Here is a 19578-nt window from a genome sequence, read left to right as displayed (position 1 = left end):
ATAACATCAAAAGACATAGTGCGAGCCAAAATGTGAAGTTAAGACTTGCTATAGTTAATTGAAGAACCAATGATAGGTTGGATTGGGCTGATTCTACATAAAGAATGCCACTTTGATGAACAGAGTTGTGTCCTTTTTTTTCCTGCCTAGTTCTCCTTCTTAACAAATCGATTCCTTTGGCCCTACCTTTTGAGGGCAATATGCATTTTTAATAAAATCCACAATATAGACGGTCCTCTTCTCTAGACAGCTGGCTACACACTTTCTCTTAAAGCAAAGTTCCTCTCTTCTCTCTGTCCGCATTCTTATTCCTGACATAGAAGTGAATGTTTTATATGTAATATGTATTAAAAGACAGGGTTTATATTAACAGGGCTATCTCCATTTATACCTCATATATATATACATATATATATATATATTTTTTTTTTTTTAAGGTTCCTTGCAAATCTGCATTCTCAGTAGTATTTCAAATCAGGCAAGACTCTGTTTTAACACACCATAGGACCAGGTGAATGTCACTATTTTGGATATTAAGAAACTTACTCCAAAGGAACCCCTGCAAGTGAAGAGAGTATTTACACCTCCCCAAAATACTCTCTCCACAGACAGGCACAGCTAAGCCAATGCTTCCATCCAGTGAAATGGCTCAGGGAGTCATAGAGAGAAGGGGGTGACAGAATAAACAAGAGTTGGTGGGCTCCCTCCCAAGTGAGACACCTGATCTATTAAAAACATAATAAAAATGTATACTCACTTGTTAATTGAGTAATAGTCCCAAAGCATCTTGATAATAATTATTTCAATTAAAAATTATCTGATTAAAAAAAAAAGGTAACTAAGCCTTCCCCAAATTTGAAAATAAAAAAAAAGAGATCCAAAGTGCTATGGAGAGATCAGGACATAGAGAATTTAGGGGGAATGGTAAAGTATAGAGGGGTTGGTAACACTGGAGGCGTCAATGTGATTATGACAGTGCAGGGCATAAGTGGTGGGGAGGAGTTGGGCATACAAGTTGGAAACCAAATGTAGACAGATAACCCTTTCTGGATATTTTACATTAGACCTTTATTTAATGTTCGTAGGATTTATTGGACTGCTCTTGGTTTACACCGGAATAAATTTTCTAGTCTCTGCATGTTGACCCCATAAATCTTGATCCATCTTGATAGAGGTGTGTGGTATAAAGGTGTGTTCCTTGTGCAAAGGAAGTATATCCAGTGAGCTCCCTGTATCCCTTTCAGCCACTTCCTGGACTGAATCAATTATTCAGCCCCATCTAATATTTCTGTGACTACAGACAAAGCTGTAGCCTAAGAGGGAGTCCTGCTGGGAGATTTTTTGAAAGCAGCAGTTGGTCAGAGATGTTTCTTTGGGCCTCGGCTGCTTTTCCTTTGGGCAGAGAGGCACTGGATGTACCATACCACCTCATATTCCCTCGGGGCTGTTTCCTATTATTAGCCTCTGAATCAAGTCATTCCCAGAAACCTGGGGACCATCGGACACAAGCAACCCATTATTTTTCACAAGAATGATTCCAAGGTTAAATAAGTGGACTACTTCATTATGGCACACTTCAGCATTCTGTATTTTGAGACTGAAACAGAATCAGATGATCATAGTACACAAAGAAGTGAGCAGAACAATAGAAACTGGGCTTTGACAACTTCCTTTTAAATAATGAGTGTAATATTAGGGTGTTGTATAATAAACGTCATTCTACCACCCTTGAAATAGCACATGACAGCATGAAATCTAACAAGTGTCATCCCAGAGGCAAGTGCTGACATTAAAGATATGCACACACATTCCTGCAGAATAGAATGATGCCACTTTAAATGTCATCACCACATCCTAGTCATCAGTAGCCAGTCATACTTTCTCATCTTCAAATTTTATCTTCAGCATTTCAAAATGGCTTCAAGTTTAAATGTAACTGAAGTCCCAAAGTAGACAAAAATAACTGTTAAATGGCCACAATTGGGAGAGAAGTCTCATTCTTTTGAAACGCACACGCACACACACGCACACACACACATACACCCACACATTTATTTTACTCATGTAAGTAAGAGACTTCTTGATAAACCCCTATTCTCTTATGAAACTCACAGAATAATATTGTGTGAATATTCATATGTATCTATCATCTTATCTCATTAGCATCAATACCTTGTACACTTTTATTCTATGTCTCCTTAATACAAGGTATCTTAATATGATTTTTAAAAACTAAGTTTATTATTAGCACAAACATGTAGCTCCCACAACCAATATTAATTTTCATAAACACATGATTTCAAAAGGAACATGGTAGTCTTTGTTAGTTTTTAATATGTAATTTTGCCACATATGAAACTGTATGAAAATTAAATGAATGTTATCATGTTAAAATGCAACATCAGAAAAGTAAAGTGTAGTTAATTGAGAAGTTGTGATCCATTTTGGGGCAGGGGGTAGAGATAATACCTGAGCCAGATAAATTTTCCTTCTTTCTTTCTTTCTTTCTTTCTTTCTTTCTTTCTTTCTTTCTTTTCTTTTCTTTCTTTTCTTTCTTTCCTTCCTTCTTTTTTTCCTTCTTTCTTTTTCTTTCCTTCCTTCCTTCCTTCCTTCCTTCCTTCCTTCCTTCCTCTCTTTCTCTCTTTCTCTCTTTCCTTTTTTTTATAATAAGTTACCTCATGTTTTTAATTTTGGCTTAGATTATTATTTTGAAGATAAAAAAAAAATAAACGACAAAACATGATATAGTATCCTAAGTTCTAAAACACTTATTTTAGATTTACATTTTAAGAATTATTTTATTTTTTTTTTATTTTTTTTTTCAACGTTTATTTATTTTTTGGGACAGAGAGAGACAGAGCACGAACGGGAGAGGGGCAGAGAGAGAGGGAGACACAGAATCGGAAACAGGCTCCAGGCTCTGAGCCATCAGCCCAGAGCCTGACGCGGGGCTCGAACTCCCGGACCGTGAGATCGTGACCTGGTTGAAGTCGGACGCTTAACCGACTGCACCACCCAGGCGCCCCCAGAATTATTTTAAAAAATTACTTCAGGAAAGTTTAATGTTTTGGTTAATCTACGTGCAGTTGTTTCTATGTTGTGTACATTCACTCAAGTTTAATACTAAAACAGTGTGTACAGGCTCAGCCCTATGGGTTAGGGCCAGTGCGCATTTTAAATTGGTCAGCAGTAGATGGGGTGCCTGGGTGGCCCAGTCAATTGAGCATCTTACTTCGGCTCAGGTCATGATCCCACAGTTAGTGAGTTCTAGCCCCATGTCAGGTTCTGTGCTGACAGCTCAGAGCCTGGAGCCTGCTTCAGATTCTGTGTCTCCCCATCTCTGCCTCTCCCCCCGCTCATTCTCTGTCTTTCTCTCTTAAAAAATGAATAAATGTTAAAAGATTTAAAAAAAAATTGGTCAGCGGCCTATTAAACATTTAGAATATCACTTCTGTATATACCAGCAGCAGATTTCTATTCTATTCTATCGTATTCTGTCTTAATTATTGTATCTTAATTCTTTCATTATCAACTCCCAGCTTCATTTAATGTTGATAGAAATAAAGACATAGTTCTCAGAGAGCTGTCCCCAGACCAGTAGCCATAGAAGCAGCTGGGTTACTAGAGACGCAGATTCTCAATCTCCATCCCAGACCTTCTGAGTTAGAAATGATGGGGCTGGGGCTCAACAATCTGGGTTCTAAAACCTCCTCAGAAGCTTACAATGCATATCAAAGTTTCAGAACCACTCATCTTAAATACTAGAGCGTTTTCTTCAAAGATGGGCCCTTCTTTAGTAAATAGCCAAAGTCTAGGTTTTTTTAAGATTAATATTTAATCATTTGAAAATTTAATATTTACTAAATATGAACAATGGGTATCACCCAAGAAAAACCAAGACATAACAAGAAATAAAAAATAACTCCTATACACAGGCACTTGGGGGAACTTCTATCAAAGAGGGATAGATACAAAAGAGCAAATCAACCTTGGTGACCTCCATACAATTCTAAAGTCTCACAGAAGTGCTTCCCAAGTCCTTGCAATTTTCTCTTTGCAATTCTGACCTTTGTTCTTCTAATTTTTGTTGCAGCCTGGCCCTCTGTCCCCATTAGTTTTACCTTTATGATGAATGCTTTGCTATGATTCATTTGGGGGGGGCATCCCCAACTCTATGAAAAAAATAAATAAAATCAAGCACAACATTTAAAACATTACTATAACAAGTATATGGCCCACTGTTTTATTTGCAACAAACTGACTTAGTGTTAGACATGTCTAGCTTCTTTTATCATGCACTCACGGCTCTTTTACTGAGGGAAACTTCTAGCCAGGAGACACATAAAGACCACTCGGGTAAGCTGGGAGAACGCCTTCTCTGCTACTCCACTTAACAAAACATTTGAAGAAGGAACTGAAAGAGTAGTGCTTTGTTTTACGTTTGCCCTCCTGCAATGGATACAGGAACCTTTCAAATTCTCCCATATAGTGGGCAAAATGACGTGATACAGGTATTTTTCTCCCTTAATTACATGCCCCATAAGGAGTATTTAATAACTTAATTTAACGTGTGATTATGTAGCTCACATGTTAAGTGGATGACTACATTACAAATAAAAATGAAAATTCACTTGCACTGAGCCCTAAAGTGAAAAACACGATTCAATTAAGAGTGTTCTCTTTGAGCTCAAGTGATTGATGCCTTACTTTAAATGTATTCCTGTCTTCTGTGCTTTTCAATACAGAAATGAACAGTAAGAGTCACAGGAATAGAAAAAAAGATAGAAAAAAAAAAAGAGATAATGCCACAAGAGTAGAGTGATTTTTATACAGTACCACTACGCACTGGAAGAAAGAAATTAAAAAAAATAATAAAGTAAAAGAAGAGAGGCATGTCACAATTTCTCAGCTACATTAGGTAACTCTGATTTTATAAGCAAAGAAAATACCTTGTCACTAAGTACTTATGTAGTTGTGAAAAAAGTAATCTAGATGGACTCACTTACCTCTTCAAAGTTTCTCAATACATCTACAAACTTCATGATTTTTAAACATTAACTCTTTAATGTTTTCAAGTATGTAATGTGAGTGATAAAGTAAGTACTTATTTAAGTGAGAGGAGCTAATTTGAGAGGTTTTGTCTGGTTCCTGCTGTGAAACCACGGTTTATGTGCATTTGCAATCCAGACAGCTGCCTCACTGACCTCTAGTGGTGGGGTCCTGATGGGGGGGACAATGGCTAACAGTGGGTTCTAGAAGCTAGTACAAATGATGTAATGAAGTCAAAAGGAACATGTGGCCTTGCCTAAGTTTGGTCAACACTGATGGGAGCTTTCTGTAAGCCAGAAACTTTAAGTGAGTTTTAATTCTAGTGATATAATCACAAAAAAGGTTTTTGTATGAAACTAAGAGAAATCAGAAGAACCATGTTGCCTAATTGCTCAGCCAATGTTCAGTACCTTTTCACAATGCCCATAATTTAATGCTTTGCTTGGTGGGTGATTGTCACGTGCTAGTTAAAATGTGGGGGGAATTAGAAATGTTGAATCTAATTGTAGGGGAGGGTCAAGCTGTTGTGGGTGTTGGCATCAGTAACAGAGAAAAATGTCTTTATTTCCTGGCATGACATGTATGCTTCCCTTAAATAACTTCCAGCTTCCCCCTCCAGGCAACCTGCCTGCCCCCTGGCACAACCCCACAGTCGTGACCCTCACCGTCACGATGTCTGCTCTCTAGAGAGGACAACCACTTTCAGTGTAGATCAGGGAGGGACAGGCCTCCCTTGTATTCTCTTACAGAAAATACCACCACAAGAAGTAATTTTCAAGCCTTTGCATGACAACTTCCCTCTGTCTAGAGAACGGTTACTTACTTGGTAGATATCTACTCATCACATGTTACCTCCTCCCTGCAGTCTTGGGTATGGCTGCATTATAACACTTGTCACTGACACAGGAAGGGTTAAATGTCTGTTTCTTCTAGTAGAGAGTGAATTTCTCAACAGAGAGAGAAAGACCTGATGCTACTCATCATTCTGTCCCTAGAACCTAGGATGGATCTCTAAATAGGTGCCGATTAAATGCATGTTGAATTAATTTCACATTTTGATTTTAAAATGGAAATATGCATATGGTGTCTCAATGGATTTTGTATGTGAACAGGGTTCAACTTAATTCTTTGCCATTCTTTGGCACTTTGCCTTATCTGCTGAACACACTTTAGGGGATTTTTATGGCACTTAATGCTGGAAAAGCATCTGGCACAAACACAAACTATTATTTTTTCTCAGGGAGAAGCTTATCGTCAACTGCAAATTGTGCTATTTACAGGCGCTCTCTTTGCATGGAACGTAGCAAAGGAATAATATCGAGATTGTTTCATTTTCTAAAAATTTTGATAAATAACTAACAAGTTTTTTTTTAAATCTGGGAAATGCAATGAATTATTCCAGTGATGACTCTGCAGTTTAAGATTTATCTGAAAGACTAAATTCCTATAGTAATTTTCAGTACTCGGAGAATGCTATTTTCTGTTAACACTATTTTTAACCTTTCAAAATGAAATATATTATGTTCTAAAACAATATAGAGAAATTAATTATGACATTGTTAACCCATTTTCCTCCCTGAAAACCCACATAATAAAATACACCCTGTATTTTCTGAAAAAGAGTACCTTCCATTGGGGAAAAATTATTAAATTCCCTACATTTCCATAAATGAAGAAAGGGCTTCCCTCTATAATTTTATAGCATTTCTTTTTTTTTTAGTGTTTATCTTGAGAGAGGGAGAGAAAGCACACGCACATGTACACTTGGGCAAGTGAAGGAGGGGCAGAGGAAGAGAGAGAGAGAGAGAGAGAGAGAGAGAGAGAGGAAGGGGCAAAGAGACAGGGAGAGAGAATCCCAAGCAGGCTCTGCACTGTGGGGATCAATCTCACAAAATGTGAGATCGTGACCTGAGCCGAGATCAAGAGTTCGATGCTTGACCGACTGAGCCACCCAGGCATCCCAATTTTGTAGCATTTCTAGTCTCTAATTCATAAATTTGAGAATTGTCCTGATTGCAACTTTAATGGACGTGTCCCAAAGATAACTTCTAAGACATGCAATTAACATGCAATTGCTAATAGGATTTACTGGGTTCACAAAACAATGGTTTATATTTGAGGCAGATGTTTTGTCAGTGTTAGGCACCATAACAGTTTTCTGAAGCACTTTGGGTACACCAGGAAAAGATGAAGAATGATATCACATATAACGTCAAGAACCTAGACCCTTATAGGCATGATCCACCTGTGTTCCAGCTGCTGTCCATTCATTCACAAAGGACTCGCAGAACTGCGGCCAGACGTTCTTGTAGTTATGAGAATAGAACAAAGACAAGTCAGACTGATAAATTACATTTACACACCTCTATAAAAAATACCAGAGTAAAAACATTTGAAAAAATATGAAAAATACTCGCAAATCCTACTGCAAAGAGGTTAAATTTCATATTATATAAAGAACATCTACAAAATCAGGAGGAAAAATGCCAATGATTAGAAAAATTGGCAAAGCCTTCATAAATTCAATGAAGTAAATTATCTCAAAGTACCTAAGGCTTCTTGGTATGGGGGTTCAATAATAAAAATAAATGGCTATTTTTGGTCAAAATAAAAGAAAGCTAATGTTCATCTGTATAAATCAATTTGGTGCCTAGGTTAGAACTCTGGAAATAAAAAAAAAAATTGTGAATAAACTGTTATTTTTTTGGAAATTGTGGGATTAGGAAGGAGAGAAAACAAAATACTTTTAAAGAAGATAAGTTATTCCAACTGGACCCACCCCAAGATACTCCTGTGACCTAAGAGATCTGAGGTGAGACATTTTATGGGCAAAACCCAGCAAAATCACCCAACTGCTCTAATAATGGTCTCTTCCTGGACTTAGGAAAATATTTGGTAGGCAGAAAAAAAGTGTTTGTTGTCATTTTTAGCTTCCTACAACCAAAGTTGCAGAAAGAAATGGCTATGGCCTTGGATTAAGTTTTGGAGGGAGGGTGAGCTGGCAAGAAACAATGGCAATGACTCCAGAAGATTGAGTTGTCTGGGCATGCATAAATGCCTGACGTCTTGTTATACCAAAATTTCTTCCTTTTGCATAAAAAAAATATTTATTTCCCATGATTGACCATGGGTACAGGAGTTGTGTTAGGCACTCTAATCCCAAGAGTTTAAGGCTTAGAGAAAACTTCCACAAATGGTGAGGTGTTAATAGCACAGTATCCCTTGTGAGCATTCAGTAGCCCTTGGTGGAATTCTGGCCAGAGGGTTTCTTTTCCCTGAGTGATGTCTGGTGGAGGAACTCAGTGTGTTATGAATGCATTAAGGAAACCCTGCTGTCCCTTTACACAGTGGATGTTTGTTTGAAGCATTTACAGAATGCTCGTCTGTGCCAGGTAGTGTGTTAAAGGCTTTATATGAACATTCGCACCCATTCCTTACAAAGATCTATGAGGGAATGACACTGACCGTGAGCATTTTACAAATGAAGAGACTCAGACTCTGGAAGCTAGAACCACTCGACCACATAGTAAGGGCAATGCACGGTGTGTACCTGTCTAACTGCAAAGACCACAGACGTAGCTCTTCTTCCCAGTCCAAAAGAGACTGGAACATGGAAAACAACCTGTTATACAACTTCATAGTGGCTCACCTTGCAAAGGGCACAAGTAAGACTAAATAGTGCACAGATATTAAGCTCATAAATAAAAAATCTTGATTTTTGTGGTCATTAATTCATAGAATTTCCCTCAGAGTCTGTCTTAGGCCCATGCTTTAGATACTATTATTAGCAACATTCTGAGGGTCTACCTAGTTTAATTCTTTCCATGCCAGTTCCAATAAAGCGATGCTGATGCTGTAAACACAGTATGGAAAACTATGCGATATTTGTTTATATCCCAAAATGTGAAGCCTTCAGGCATCAGGAAGTATTATTGGGCACAAGTCAGCTCTTGCACAGAGAACCTTGTAGGCTTGGTTAAGGATTATATTCTTTACTCTCTATTCAAATGGAAGGCTGCTTGATGGCTTTGAGAAACACAGAAACACACAAATTTTGCATTTTTGTGAGATCACTCGGCAAGAGCAAAGAACTCTGGATGGGAGGAGAGCCAGAGTGAGAGAGGAGCAGAGGAGTGGATTCTTATCGCAGTGGCCAAAGGAAGAGTTGGCCACGCTAAGAATTAGATGATGAAAGACAAAGAAGAGAGAGAAGAGGGCACAGATTTGCTTAATGTGGGAGTTAAAAATGTCAAGAATTGATGATGACCTTTGAGAGGTGGTTCAAATATGCCTCGCAGATTTCTGGTTCTTGCAAACACACGATTGGAGGTTCCATCCCCCCAGAAATGTCGGTAGTGACAGAGATCTAAATGTCTGGGGAAAGAGCGTCAGTTGGGTTGGGATACGTTGCGTTTCAGGAGTCTTTAAAACATCTATGTAAAATATGGGCTCTGCGATTAGCTATGTGGTCTGGAACTGAGAGATGAAGTCTAGGCTGGAGCTAAACTGGGGAGTTATCAGAAACAGATGGTAACTGAAGCCACTGGGAAATGCCATTTGAAAGGCAAATAAAAGATTTTTTCCTGTTTAACCACTGAAACACAATCCTTAATCAGCTGCAACATTTGAATGAGTGAATGAAGACTCTGGTCGTGTATGGGAGAACATATTTCCAAATTCTTCACTGAGCTCAAGTATACTTCAGCACTTAGCTTCGAAGCAAGTCTTTCCTTAAAGTGCTTAAGTCAGTCACATGGTGAATCACTCCTTTCTTAAACTTCGCACCAACATAAGTGAACTAGGAATAAATGACACACTTCTCTCATATATAGAATGTTGTATCTCAGCATTGGGTCTCTAGAGGCTGGATTCATGAGGATAAAAGTTCTCTCGCTAGAGCAGCAAAATGAGGTTTGGTAAAAGTCCAACTACTAAAGGCCACAATGAGGTGGCCTCCAGACATGACAGTGAGCTGTTCTCTCAGTTAAAATTGTAGCGGATGGAATGAGCCACTTACAGAGATCTTATTAAAGGGTAGGTCAAAAGCAACAAGGCAGGATGAGACTACTAATCAAGGGCTGACTGAATGTAAAAGAGAGCTGTGCTTAATGAATATTATTAACATGTCTGAAGTAAGACCATCTTAGTTGAATAGGTCTCACCCTGGCATCTGGAAAAAGGGAATTTAAAGATTAACTTCATCTAGGTTTCCTTCTCCCCCCCACCCCACCTCCGACAAATGTGGGAGAAAAACAAAACAGAAGCCCTCTATCTGTGATGACCAAAGGAGAAAGGGTTTGTTCTGTAAATCAGGTTTTAAAATTGTTTATACATGTGACATTTACAAGTCAATAATTATAAAATTTAAGTACTTTCCGGCTTCTACATGTGAAGGAACAAAACCCCACAACTCAGTAAGATCACTAAATCTAAGAATCTTGTCTACATTTTTTTCAATATTTTCAAGTGTTAATTTTTAATTAATTAATTAATTTATTTATTTATTTTTAGAGAGAGAGAGAGACAGAGCATGAGTGGGGGAGGGCAGAGAGAGAGGAGACAGAATACGAAGCAGGCTCCAGGCTCCGAGCTGTCAGCACAGAGCCCAACGCGGGACTCTGACTCACAAGCCATGAGATCATGACCTGAGCCAAAGTCGACTCATTTTCAATTTTTAAACAGCTCTTTCATTTTAATGCTTTGGGGGGTGTGGGGGGCTGCTTTTGACATGTTTTTCCAATAGTATTTGTGATTAGCACTAAGAAAAGTCAAAAAAAGTTTTCTCTAAATAAGACTTACTAAAACTTTTTGACTTTGTAAATATTAAGAAATTTCTAACCATTGAATTTTCTATGATACTATATGAATCTCCACATTGTTTGAATTTACCAGGGTCAAAACAAAACTAATAAACATCTATATTTTCATGACAAGTTGGGATATTTGTATCCAATCTTAAATACCAGAGTTGTCTAAGTGATGCCTGTTAATATCACCGCTTCCAATGCTTAAACCAGCAAGTGATTCCCCCCTTGGGCATACATTAACAATTTACTTTTTGCAGACAAGTGCACAAATATGATTAGCTTTTGCAAATTGCTCTTTATTCTGTTACTAGTAAGTAATTTTTATATTATTACAGTGTAAACAGATGCTATTTTCCACTACATATTCAGCTGTAATGAGCTAATTTAATGTATTAAAACAACAAAAGAACTTCAAGAATGAGTCAGTGATTCAAGTTGCATGGAAACCAAGGGAAAAATCAAGCATGAAGTTTGCAAAACCGTTCCAAAATTCCGTTTTCGATAAGGAATTGTGGAGCCCCTGTTCTTTGAGGCTGCTTAGCCAATGCTGTGTGCGCACCTTTGCATGGTGAGTCCTGCAATCCTTCAAGCGGAAGGGTTCCACATGCTCCCCTGCTCATTGTGCTCCCAAATCCTGAAACGCTATTTAGTGTCCCTCCTTTAGGTTTAAGATTACATTTATTTATTTACTTGTTCATTTAAATATTTATGTATTCAACTAGTGTTTATGCCGTGGGGCATTCCAAATAGATAGGCATTACAGGAAGTGGATCAAGAAAAGGAGATAAAGAAGATGTAGTAATGAAAATAGGATAAGCCCCTGAAGAATCTCGTATCACGGAAACCAAGAGAGATAACGACTTCTGGAAGGGAAGTCACTACTGACTGTGGCTGCTATGTCAGATAAAAGGAGTTATGGAAGTGTCCACTGGATTTTATAACATATGTATTGTTGGCAACTGTAATACAGAATAGGATCATTTAATGCTTAATCAATTGATTAAAACAATGGATTTTGGAAAGGTCTGGAATAAATGAAGGATCTGAATGCTTGGTCAAGCAGTTGCCAATTTAGGCGGCCTCCAGATGCAAACTCGGTCATCTGACACTATCATTCTGAACTAAGCACTATTATCTAATTCTGCTCACATATGTTTCCATATTGTAAGTGGATATCTGGAAACAGACCTGCATTTTGATTCTATCATTCATAAAAGCACAAAGATGAGTAAACATTTTCAATAACATTAATGAGTTATTTTTAAATACTTTTACTTTTTTTTTATCCAAGTCCTCAGAGTAGAAAGTCTTGAAAGTTTAAAAAAAATTTTTTTTTTCAACGTTTATTTATTTTTGGGACAGAGAGAGACAGAGCATGAACGGGGGAGGGGCAGAGAGAGAGGGAGACACAGAATCGGAAACAGGCTCCAGGCTCTGAGCCGTCAGCACAGAGCCCGACGCGGGGCTCGAACCCACGGACCGCGAGATCGTGACCTGGCTGAAGTCGGACGCTTAACCGACTGCGCCACCCAGGCGCCCCTAGTCTTGAAAGTTTAAATAAAGAGAAGGGATAATACAAAATAACCTATAAACAAACCATCTAATATTAATCCTTTCAGATGTTCAGAGATTTTTTTTTCCTATCAGCAATAGTTTCCTATAGTAGCTGTTGCTCAATATCTATTTGTTGAACTAATTATATGTTATTATATAAAAATTAAGAACACACTCTTTACTGTTACATAAAATACTTTACTTATTAACATATCTTCAACATTTCTGTATTTAATCAAGATTGTTTCTCTCACACCCTCATGATGATTGCCACTCTTAGAGAGAGGTGATATAGCTTGGTATTGTAAGCAACAAGCTAAAAAGTGAAGGCACAGCTCCCCACTAGTCTCCCAAGTTCATTCATATATCCAACATAAACCATTTCACCTGAAAATTTCCCAGTCCCTAAAACAGAGCAATGGTACAAAAGGTTTATAAGCAGTAAACTGATTTATTTGTTATATTGAAAGTAAATTTTCAGATAAAGACTAAATAAGAGTCTAATCTTAACTTAGACTTTCCTCTATAGATTAGTATTTTAAATTGGCTACCCTCCGGTCTTCAATATCCTTCATGTCTGGAATGGCCATGACTTGTTAAGTCACCAAAACCACATGGAACCAGACGACCAGACATGCTCAGTGCAGAAAACCAGTAAAAGAGAAATACACATCCATGTTCTCAAGTCTCTTTAGTTTAAGGCCTATTTGTTATAGCAGCTTAATGTAAATATAACTAATCAAATCCTTTCCGTAGATTTTCAGGTAAGGAAAAAAGAACATAAAGGTGCCCAGATAATGATAAAAACAGCAAATACCAAATATTTGCCAACTAATACATTCTACATACTATGAAGGGATTTTATCAAAATTAGAGTTTATTATATTAATTTCACAGATGAGGAGACTGAGATTCATAATGTCTAAGTGACTTGCCCAAGGTCCAGAAGGAGTAAGCCAGAGAGGAAATATCTGAAACCAGGTCTTCTTGTTTCCAAAACTCATGATCCTTCCATTACCACATGAAGAACTTTTCAAATAGTTCTGTCTTTAGCACAAATATTTAGGAAAATGAACTATATATTATATATACATTATATGTATAATACATATGTATAAATGAATTACATACACACACACACACACACACACACACACACACACACACATATAACCAGAAGGGGAGAAAAGATTTTTTTAAAAAGCCCTGATAGGGGCACTTGGGTGGCTCAGTCGGTTAAACATCCGACTTCAGCTCAGGCCGTGATCTCACGGTTTGTGAGTTCGAGCCCCATGGCGGGCCCTGTGCTGACAGCTTGGAGCCTGGAGACTGCTTCTGATTCTGTGTCTCCCTCTCTCTCTGCCTCTCCCCCACTTGTGCTCCGTCTCAATCTCTCTCTCTCTCAAAAATAAGTAAAATGTAAAAAAAAGAAAAATTTAAAAAGCCCTAGTACATTTCCTACTTTCTTCTATGATCCTATATCTTTACCACAGAAACAAAACAGAATCATTTTTGTAATATACTAGCTACTTTCTGGGGCACAATGTCAGGAATTCACAGAAGAAATTTATTTCTTCTTCTTCCTTGGCAAACAGCCAGACTATACTTCTCTTACACCTAGGTAGCTATGTGGTTGAGTAATAGACAATGACTCTGAGTGTAAAGGACCTGCAATATGTCTCACCCTGGTTTACTAAAACTTCCCAAGCATAGTTTTCTAGGTTCTTTCTCTTCTGCCCATTGGATCAAACAAGCACAATCACCTTAGAAGCCACACTCTGAAGATGCTAACACCATAAAATGCAAGGGCCTGAATTTCTGAAATCACCACTTGGAAGACATGTGTCAATGGATGAAGTACAGGTATTTTGGCTATTACGTAGGAAAATTAAAATATTGACTATTAGAGCTGGTATACATCTTTTGATTGATTTACACAACAATCAGGGTTATATTAAACTAACAAATGCATTTACCTTCTTATTATGCTTTAAATCTAGATAAACAGAGTTCCCAGCCAAGGAAAAGAAGAAACAGTGTGTGAGCAGATAGTCACAATTAAGTCTGCAAATTTATTTTTTTAGCTAGTCTTTGCCTAAATGAAGACCGAAGTACTCTGAAAATCTACAATTACATGATTCTAAAAGAGGGAAGTTTGTGATGTATCTTTCTTTGGGTATTTCTTTGGATAGCCTAGGGTAACGAAAGACCTAGATGTGGTGCTAAACCATAGATATGGATGGACTCAAATCACCTCTATATATTACCTTCTCAATCCTTACCAAATCAATTTCTGGTATGGACAGCACACCCAGTTTCCACAGATGCTCTACCTGAAACCAAAGGTGGAACTATGACTGAGGATTTTCTCAGTATTTTCATCAAAGCCGAGTAATATCTTCTCATCATAGTGCAAAGGAATTTCAGTTTCTGATATCCTATTTGACTTTGACAATAAATCAAAAGATCCTGCTCCTTCCTAGAGAGTCCTGCAAGTGATTGATGACACTCCCCCAAATTTTAACGTCATGCACTTCAAAAATAAGTACTACTTTTATTTCGGGAGCCCTTCACATCCACGGCTTTTTATGTGTCTTCCTTTTTCCTGGCTGTCCTTTCTCATCACATACTTAGGAAGCTTAAAAAAAATAAAATAATTTACTCATGCCTTTAAAAAAACATCTTTTCAGCAGACACCAAGATAATCTTGTGATTCTTTTTTCAATCTTACATGAATTTCATCTATAGACCTCAAGTCCCTTTTGGAAACATCCATTCATTTTTCACCATCTTCAAGTGAAGAAGAAATATCGCCTCACAATAGGTGTGTTAATGCACACACACACACACACACACACACACACACACACACACACAAATGAAATACAGTACTTAAACCTTTCTATAAATCTTACTATAGCCCAGAACCCAAAAGAGCATGGTTCCAGGTCTATAAGCTAAGCATTAGGCATAAGTCTTACTTTAGTAAAATGGAATGAAATGAAGTTTGGATTTAATGGTTCTGAATTTAATATTTGGCTTTCTACTCATGGACTATATGACCTTAAGAAAGTTATTATTCCCCAAATCTCAGTTTCTTCATTTGCAAAATTATTATAGAGAAGTCTATTCTTTACTTTGTGAGGATCAAATTGGACAAGCAAAACTTCAGCGCCTTAAATAAAAACTAAATTTGAATGAGAAAGTCTGGAGTCTCCATCCTGGTATTTGATTCAATATCTTTTCATCACATTAGAACCCTTTTGTGGAAGGAAGAGCTTTTTCTCTACCCAACTCTCAGACGTTCCCCCCCACTTTGGGAACCTCAACTAACTGCCTCTATCAGCTCCAAGCTATACTAAAGGGAGAAGACAACATTAGTAGTCTTAGCAAGACAGGGAGAAAAGATGTTAGGAATGTTTTCATAATCATTTAGAAGAGTTATGTTAAAATAGACCCTCAGCATGAGGAAAAAAAAAAGTTCGCTTTATGGGTATTTCATTTTAAGGAACTTGAGAAGTCTAAGCACCCCCTCCAGAGCCCAGAGGATACAAGATCTAAAGTTGCCCTTCTCTGCTGTAGATACAGCTAAAGAAAAACCAAACAGAAGCAGATGATGGAGAGTCAGCTCTGGGGGAAATGCAGAAATACAGAGAACAGCTTATCAGCATGTCTGTAGAGGAAGAGAAAAGTAAAATAGGAAATGATGATGAGGAGATAAGGGAGGAAGGAATCCCTGATGCCCATCCAAAGGGACTAATGGATCTCTTTAGGGACTGAGAGGAGAGGTAAATGAATTTGTGAATATGCATGGTCATCTAATACATGATTTCTCTACTGGCAAGTGGCTTGATGTTCCCAACCTAATACTAGGGTTGTATGAAGGCTGTACCACAGCCTGTAACACAGCTATGTTTTTTTTTTTAATTTTTTAAAAATGTGTTATTTATTTTTGAGACAGAGAGAGACAGAGCATGAACAGGGGAGGGGCAGAGAGAGAGAGGGAGACACAGAATCTGAAGCAGGCTCCAGGCTCTGAGCTGTCAGCACAGAGCACGATGCGGGGCTCGAACTCACGAACTGTGAGATCATGACCTGAACTGAAGTCGGACGCTTAACCGACTGAGCCACCCAGGCGCCCCAACACAGCTGTGTTCTTAAAAGTTGTGGCAAAGAAACAATCCAGACTTGTAAGTAAGATGGAATACAGAATATCTGCTCTGTTATAAAGTAGGAGTAGAAGGGGGCAGGAAATCAATCCCTAACACTTCGGTCTTCTTCCTCACCAATGCCAGTTCATCCCCCTTCAGTTGCCTACTGGGAACTTTCTTTGGGACTCTTAAGACTCAAGGGGAAAGGGTGGGATGTTATCAAGGTACCTTTTAGTTAAAACATTTTATCCTGCTATCATGGTACATTTAAAAGAAATAGGGAGCAAGCTATAGAGGTTTTGGAAACATTTCTTTTTCTTCTTCAAGTATTTTCATTCTTGTTAAGCTTACCTGAAAAGGCACATTCTAGGCTTATTTTTTTCCTTTAATTTTTGGTGGGAAAATAAAGTGTTTTTATTGTTGTTTTTGGTTTTAAATTTTATATATTTTTTAATGTTTCTTCTCATAATGTTATTTTATTTTTTTATTTTAAGTTTTAATTTTAATTCCAGTTAGTTAACATACAGTGTTCCATTAGTTTGTGGTACACGATATAGCAATCCAACACTTCCATACATCACCCTGTGCTCATCAGGACAAGTGCTCTCCTTAATTCTATCCTCCCACCCATGTACCCTCTGGTAAACCTCAGAGCTGTTGTTTGTTTTTAATTAAATGCCCCGGAGGCTTGACTACCATCACACTTAGTTTCAACTCCCACTCTCTCATTGGCTCTATAATTCAGATCTGTGTCACATTTTCTCAAGACTTTTCAAGAAAACAGGAAATAAAACCACAGTTCAAACTGTCAAAAGATGTATCTTCCCTTTTGCCGTGGCTCCAGGCAAGCAGGATCTCTAATGATATTCAAGGACTTTGTGGTCAGAAGACCGGGTTCCACCTGCTTGCGGGCACAGGGAGTTTATGCAGCTTTTTAAAAAAATATTTTTAAAATGTTTATTTATCTTTGAGAGAGACACAGAGACAGAGTGTGAGCAGGGCAGAGAGACAGGGAGACACAGAATCCGAAACGGGCTCCAGGCTCTGAGCTGTCAGCACAGAGCCCCGCGCAGGGCTCGAATTCACAGACCGTTAGATCATGACCTGAGTCAAAGTCGACGCTTAACCGACTGAGCCACCCAGGCGCCCCAATGCAGTTTTTTTTTTTTAAAGCTCAAGCTTCTCATTGGCAAAGTAGAAGTAACAATCCATGATTACCTGTTCATTGATGCTTGCGTCAAATGTTGTTATAATCTGCCCCATGTACTAAACTATGTGCGAGATACTAGGGCTGTGGTGGTAGAACAAAAAAAAGGGGGCGGGGTGGGGAGACAGACTCAGTCCCCGGGAAGCTTGGCATCATCATAAGGATTAAGGAGTCACTGAATTTAAACACATTAAATGCTCCATACATGATAGTTATATCTATGATTGCTCACGACACTGTTATTATTATGACACAGAGACCAATCCTGGTGCAGCTTATGAGGCTTTTAGGGGATTTCTAGATTTCCATTCAAAAAAAAAAAAACAAGAAAGAAAGAAAAGAAAAAGCAAAATGAGCAATTTGCTTTCAGATGAAGTGTGCTTCTCCCACACTAGACTGCTGTTAGAATAACCAAAATGTATTTGCATGCACATATGCATGAATCATATTAAACTGCCAGCATGTGACCACTTTGGACCTATAAAATTAGCAATTTCACATGGCCCATTCTAATGTCAGCAAGTGGGGATTGGGGGAGGGCATGAAAAGATGTACGTGGGAAGGAGAACACAGTGATGAATAGTACATGCTGCAAAAATTTCACTCTCTTCAACATCATATTTAACTAAATATAGATTTCTGATAATTAGATTTTAAAATATTCTTAAAAAGGGAACATTTTGGCTTCCTTCTAGCTATAGTTCCAATATGAATTCTCAAGCCTGATAGAAAACACTTTTAAAACAAGATCCTCGGGGTGCCTGGGTAGCTCAGTCAATTAAGCATCCCACTTCAGCTGGGGTCGTGAACTCGTGGTCTGTGAGTTCGAGCCCCCGCATCGGGCTTTGTGCTGATAGCTCGGAGCCCGGAGCGTGCTTCAGATTCTGTGTCTTCCTCTCTCTGCCCCTTCAGAGACACACTCTGTCTCTCTGTCTCTCAAAAATAAATGTTCGGGGCACCTGCGTGGCTCAGTTGGTTAACTCAGCTGAGGTCATGATCTCACAGTTTGTGAGTTCGAACCCCGCGTCGGGGTCTGTGCTGACAGCTCGGGGGCTGGAGCCTGCTTTGGATTCTGTGTCTCCCTCTCTCTCTGCCCCTCCCCAGCTCACACTCTGTCTCTCTCTCTCTCTCAAAAATAAACATTAAAAAAAAATTAAAAAAAAAATAAATGTTAAAAAAAATTTAAATGAAATCCTCTGTGCCCCATATCTGAAACAAATGCAAGTGGCAGTTGTATACAAGTTTGTATCTGTCAGTTATACACCAGATAATATTCTGAGTAAATATTCCAAATTGAAATATGTCCAGCAACTTCCAGCAATCTCCCCCTTCTTCTTCTTCCCATTGCTGTTCATCCTTCACCAAGTCATTCCAGCACATGTTGAGTTTATGCAACAGTTACTGAATGCCTACGATGGCCAGAAACTATTCAGACACCGTGTGTTCAAAAACACAGGTAAGGGAGTAAATCAAAGCACTTTACAAAGAAAAATAGCCTGTGAGGTTCATTATCTGGCACTACAAAATATCACTACCCTCTGGTTTGGGAGTTCGAGCAACTGCCTCACTCAAGGTCCTGAAACTCAAGGGTTAAAGATCTTGCGATTCAAACCGAGTCTGTATTCCGTGAAGACGGATATAATCACTGCCATCAATTGACGAGTTATGCATAAAGCGATAGTGACAAACAAGGCCACAACCCATCACAGGTCCCTGAAATTACTGATGTAGTACCAAACCTCTAGCGAGTGAAAGAACAGGTGGCCCTCGCCCTGTAGGCTGCGGCTCTAAATCTTCCCAATGGACTGAG

General features: G+C 38.4%; 1 protein-coding gene across 1 annotated transcript in view; it reads right to left on the bottom strand.

The window, feature by feature from the left end:
- The window catches only part of ZNF385D (zinc finger protein 385D), a 180733-nt gene that overhangs the window by 83478 nt on the left and 77677 nt on the right, over window positions 1-19578 (bottom strand). Inside the window, exon 3 of the mRNA XM_047098566.1 lies at window positions 14693-14743. Within this exon, the coding sequence (XP_046954522.1) occupies window positions 14693-14743 (51 nt within the window). The remainder of the gene's footprint in view (window positions 1-14692; window positions 14744-19578) is intronic.

The sequence above is a fragment of the Lynx rufus genome, unplaced genomic scaffold, assembly GCF_022079265.1.
Source record: "Lynx rufus isolate CCGP_SWC_20201006 ecotype Redwood Valley unplaced genomic scaffold, mLynRuf1.p SCAF_5, whole genome shotgun sequence".
Taxonomy (NCBI): Eukaryota; Metazoa; Chordata; class Mammalia; order Carnivora; family Felidae; genus Lynx; species Lynx rufus.
The sequence above is the reverse complement of the archived record's forward strand: the minus strand, read 5'-3'. Positions and strand labels throughout refer to the sequence as shown.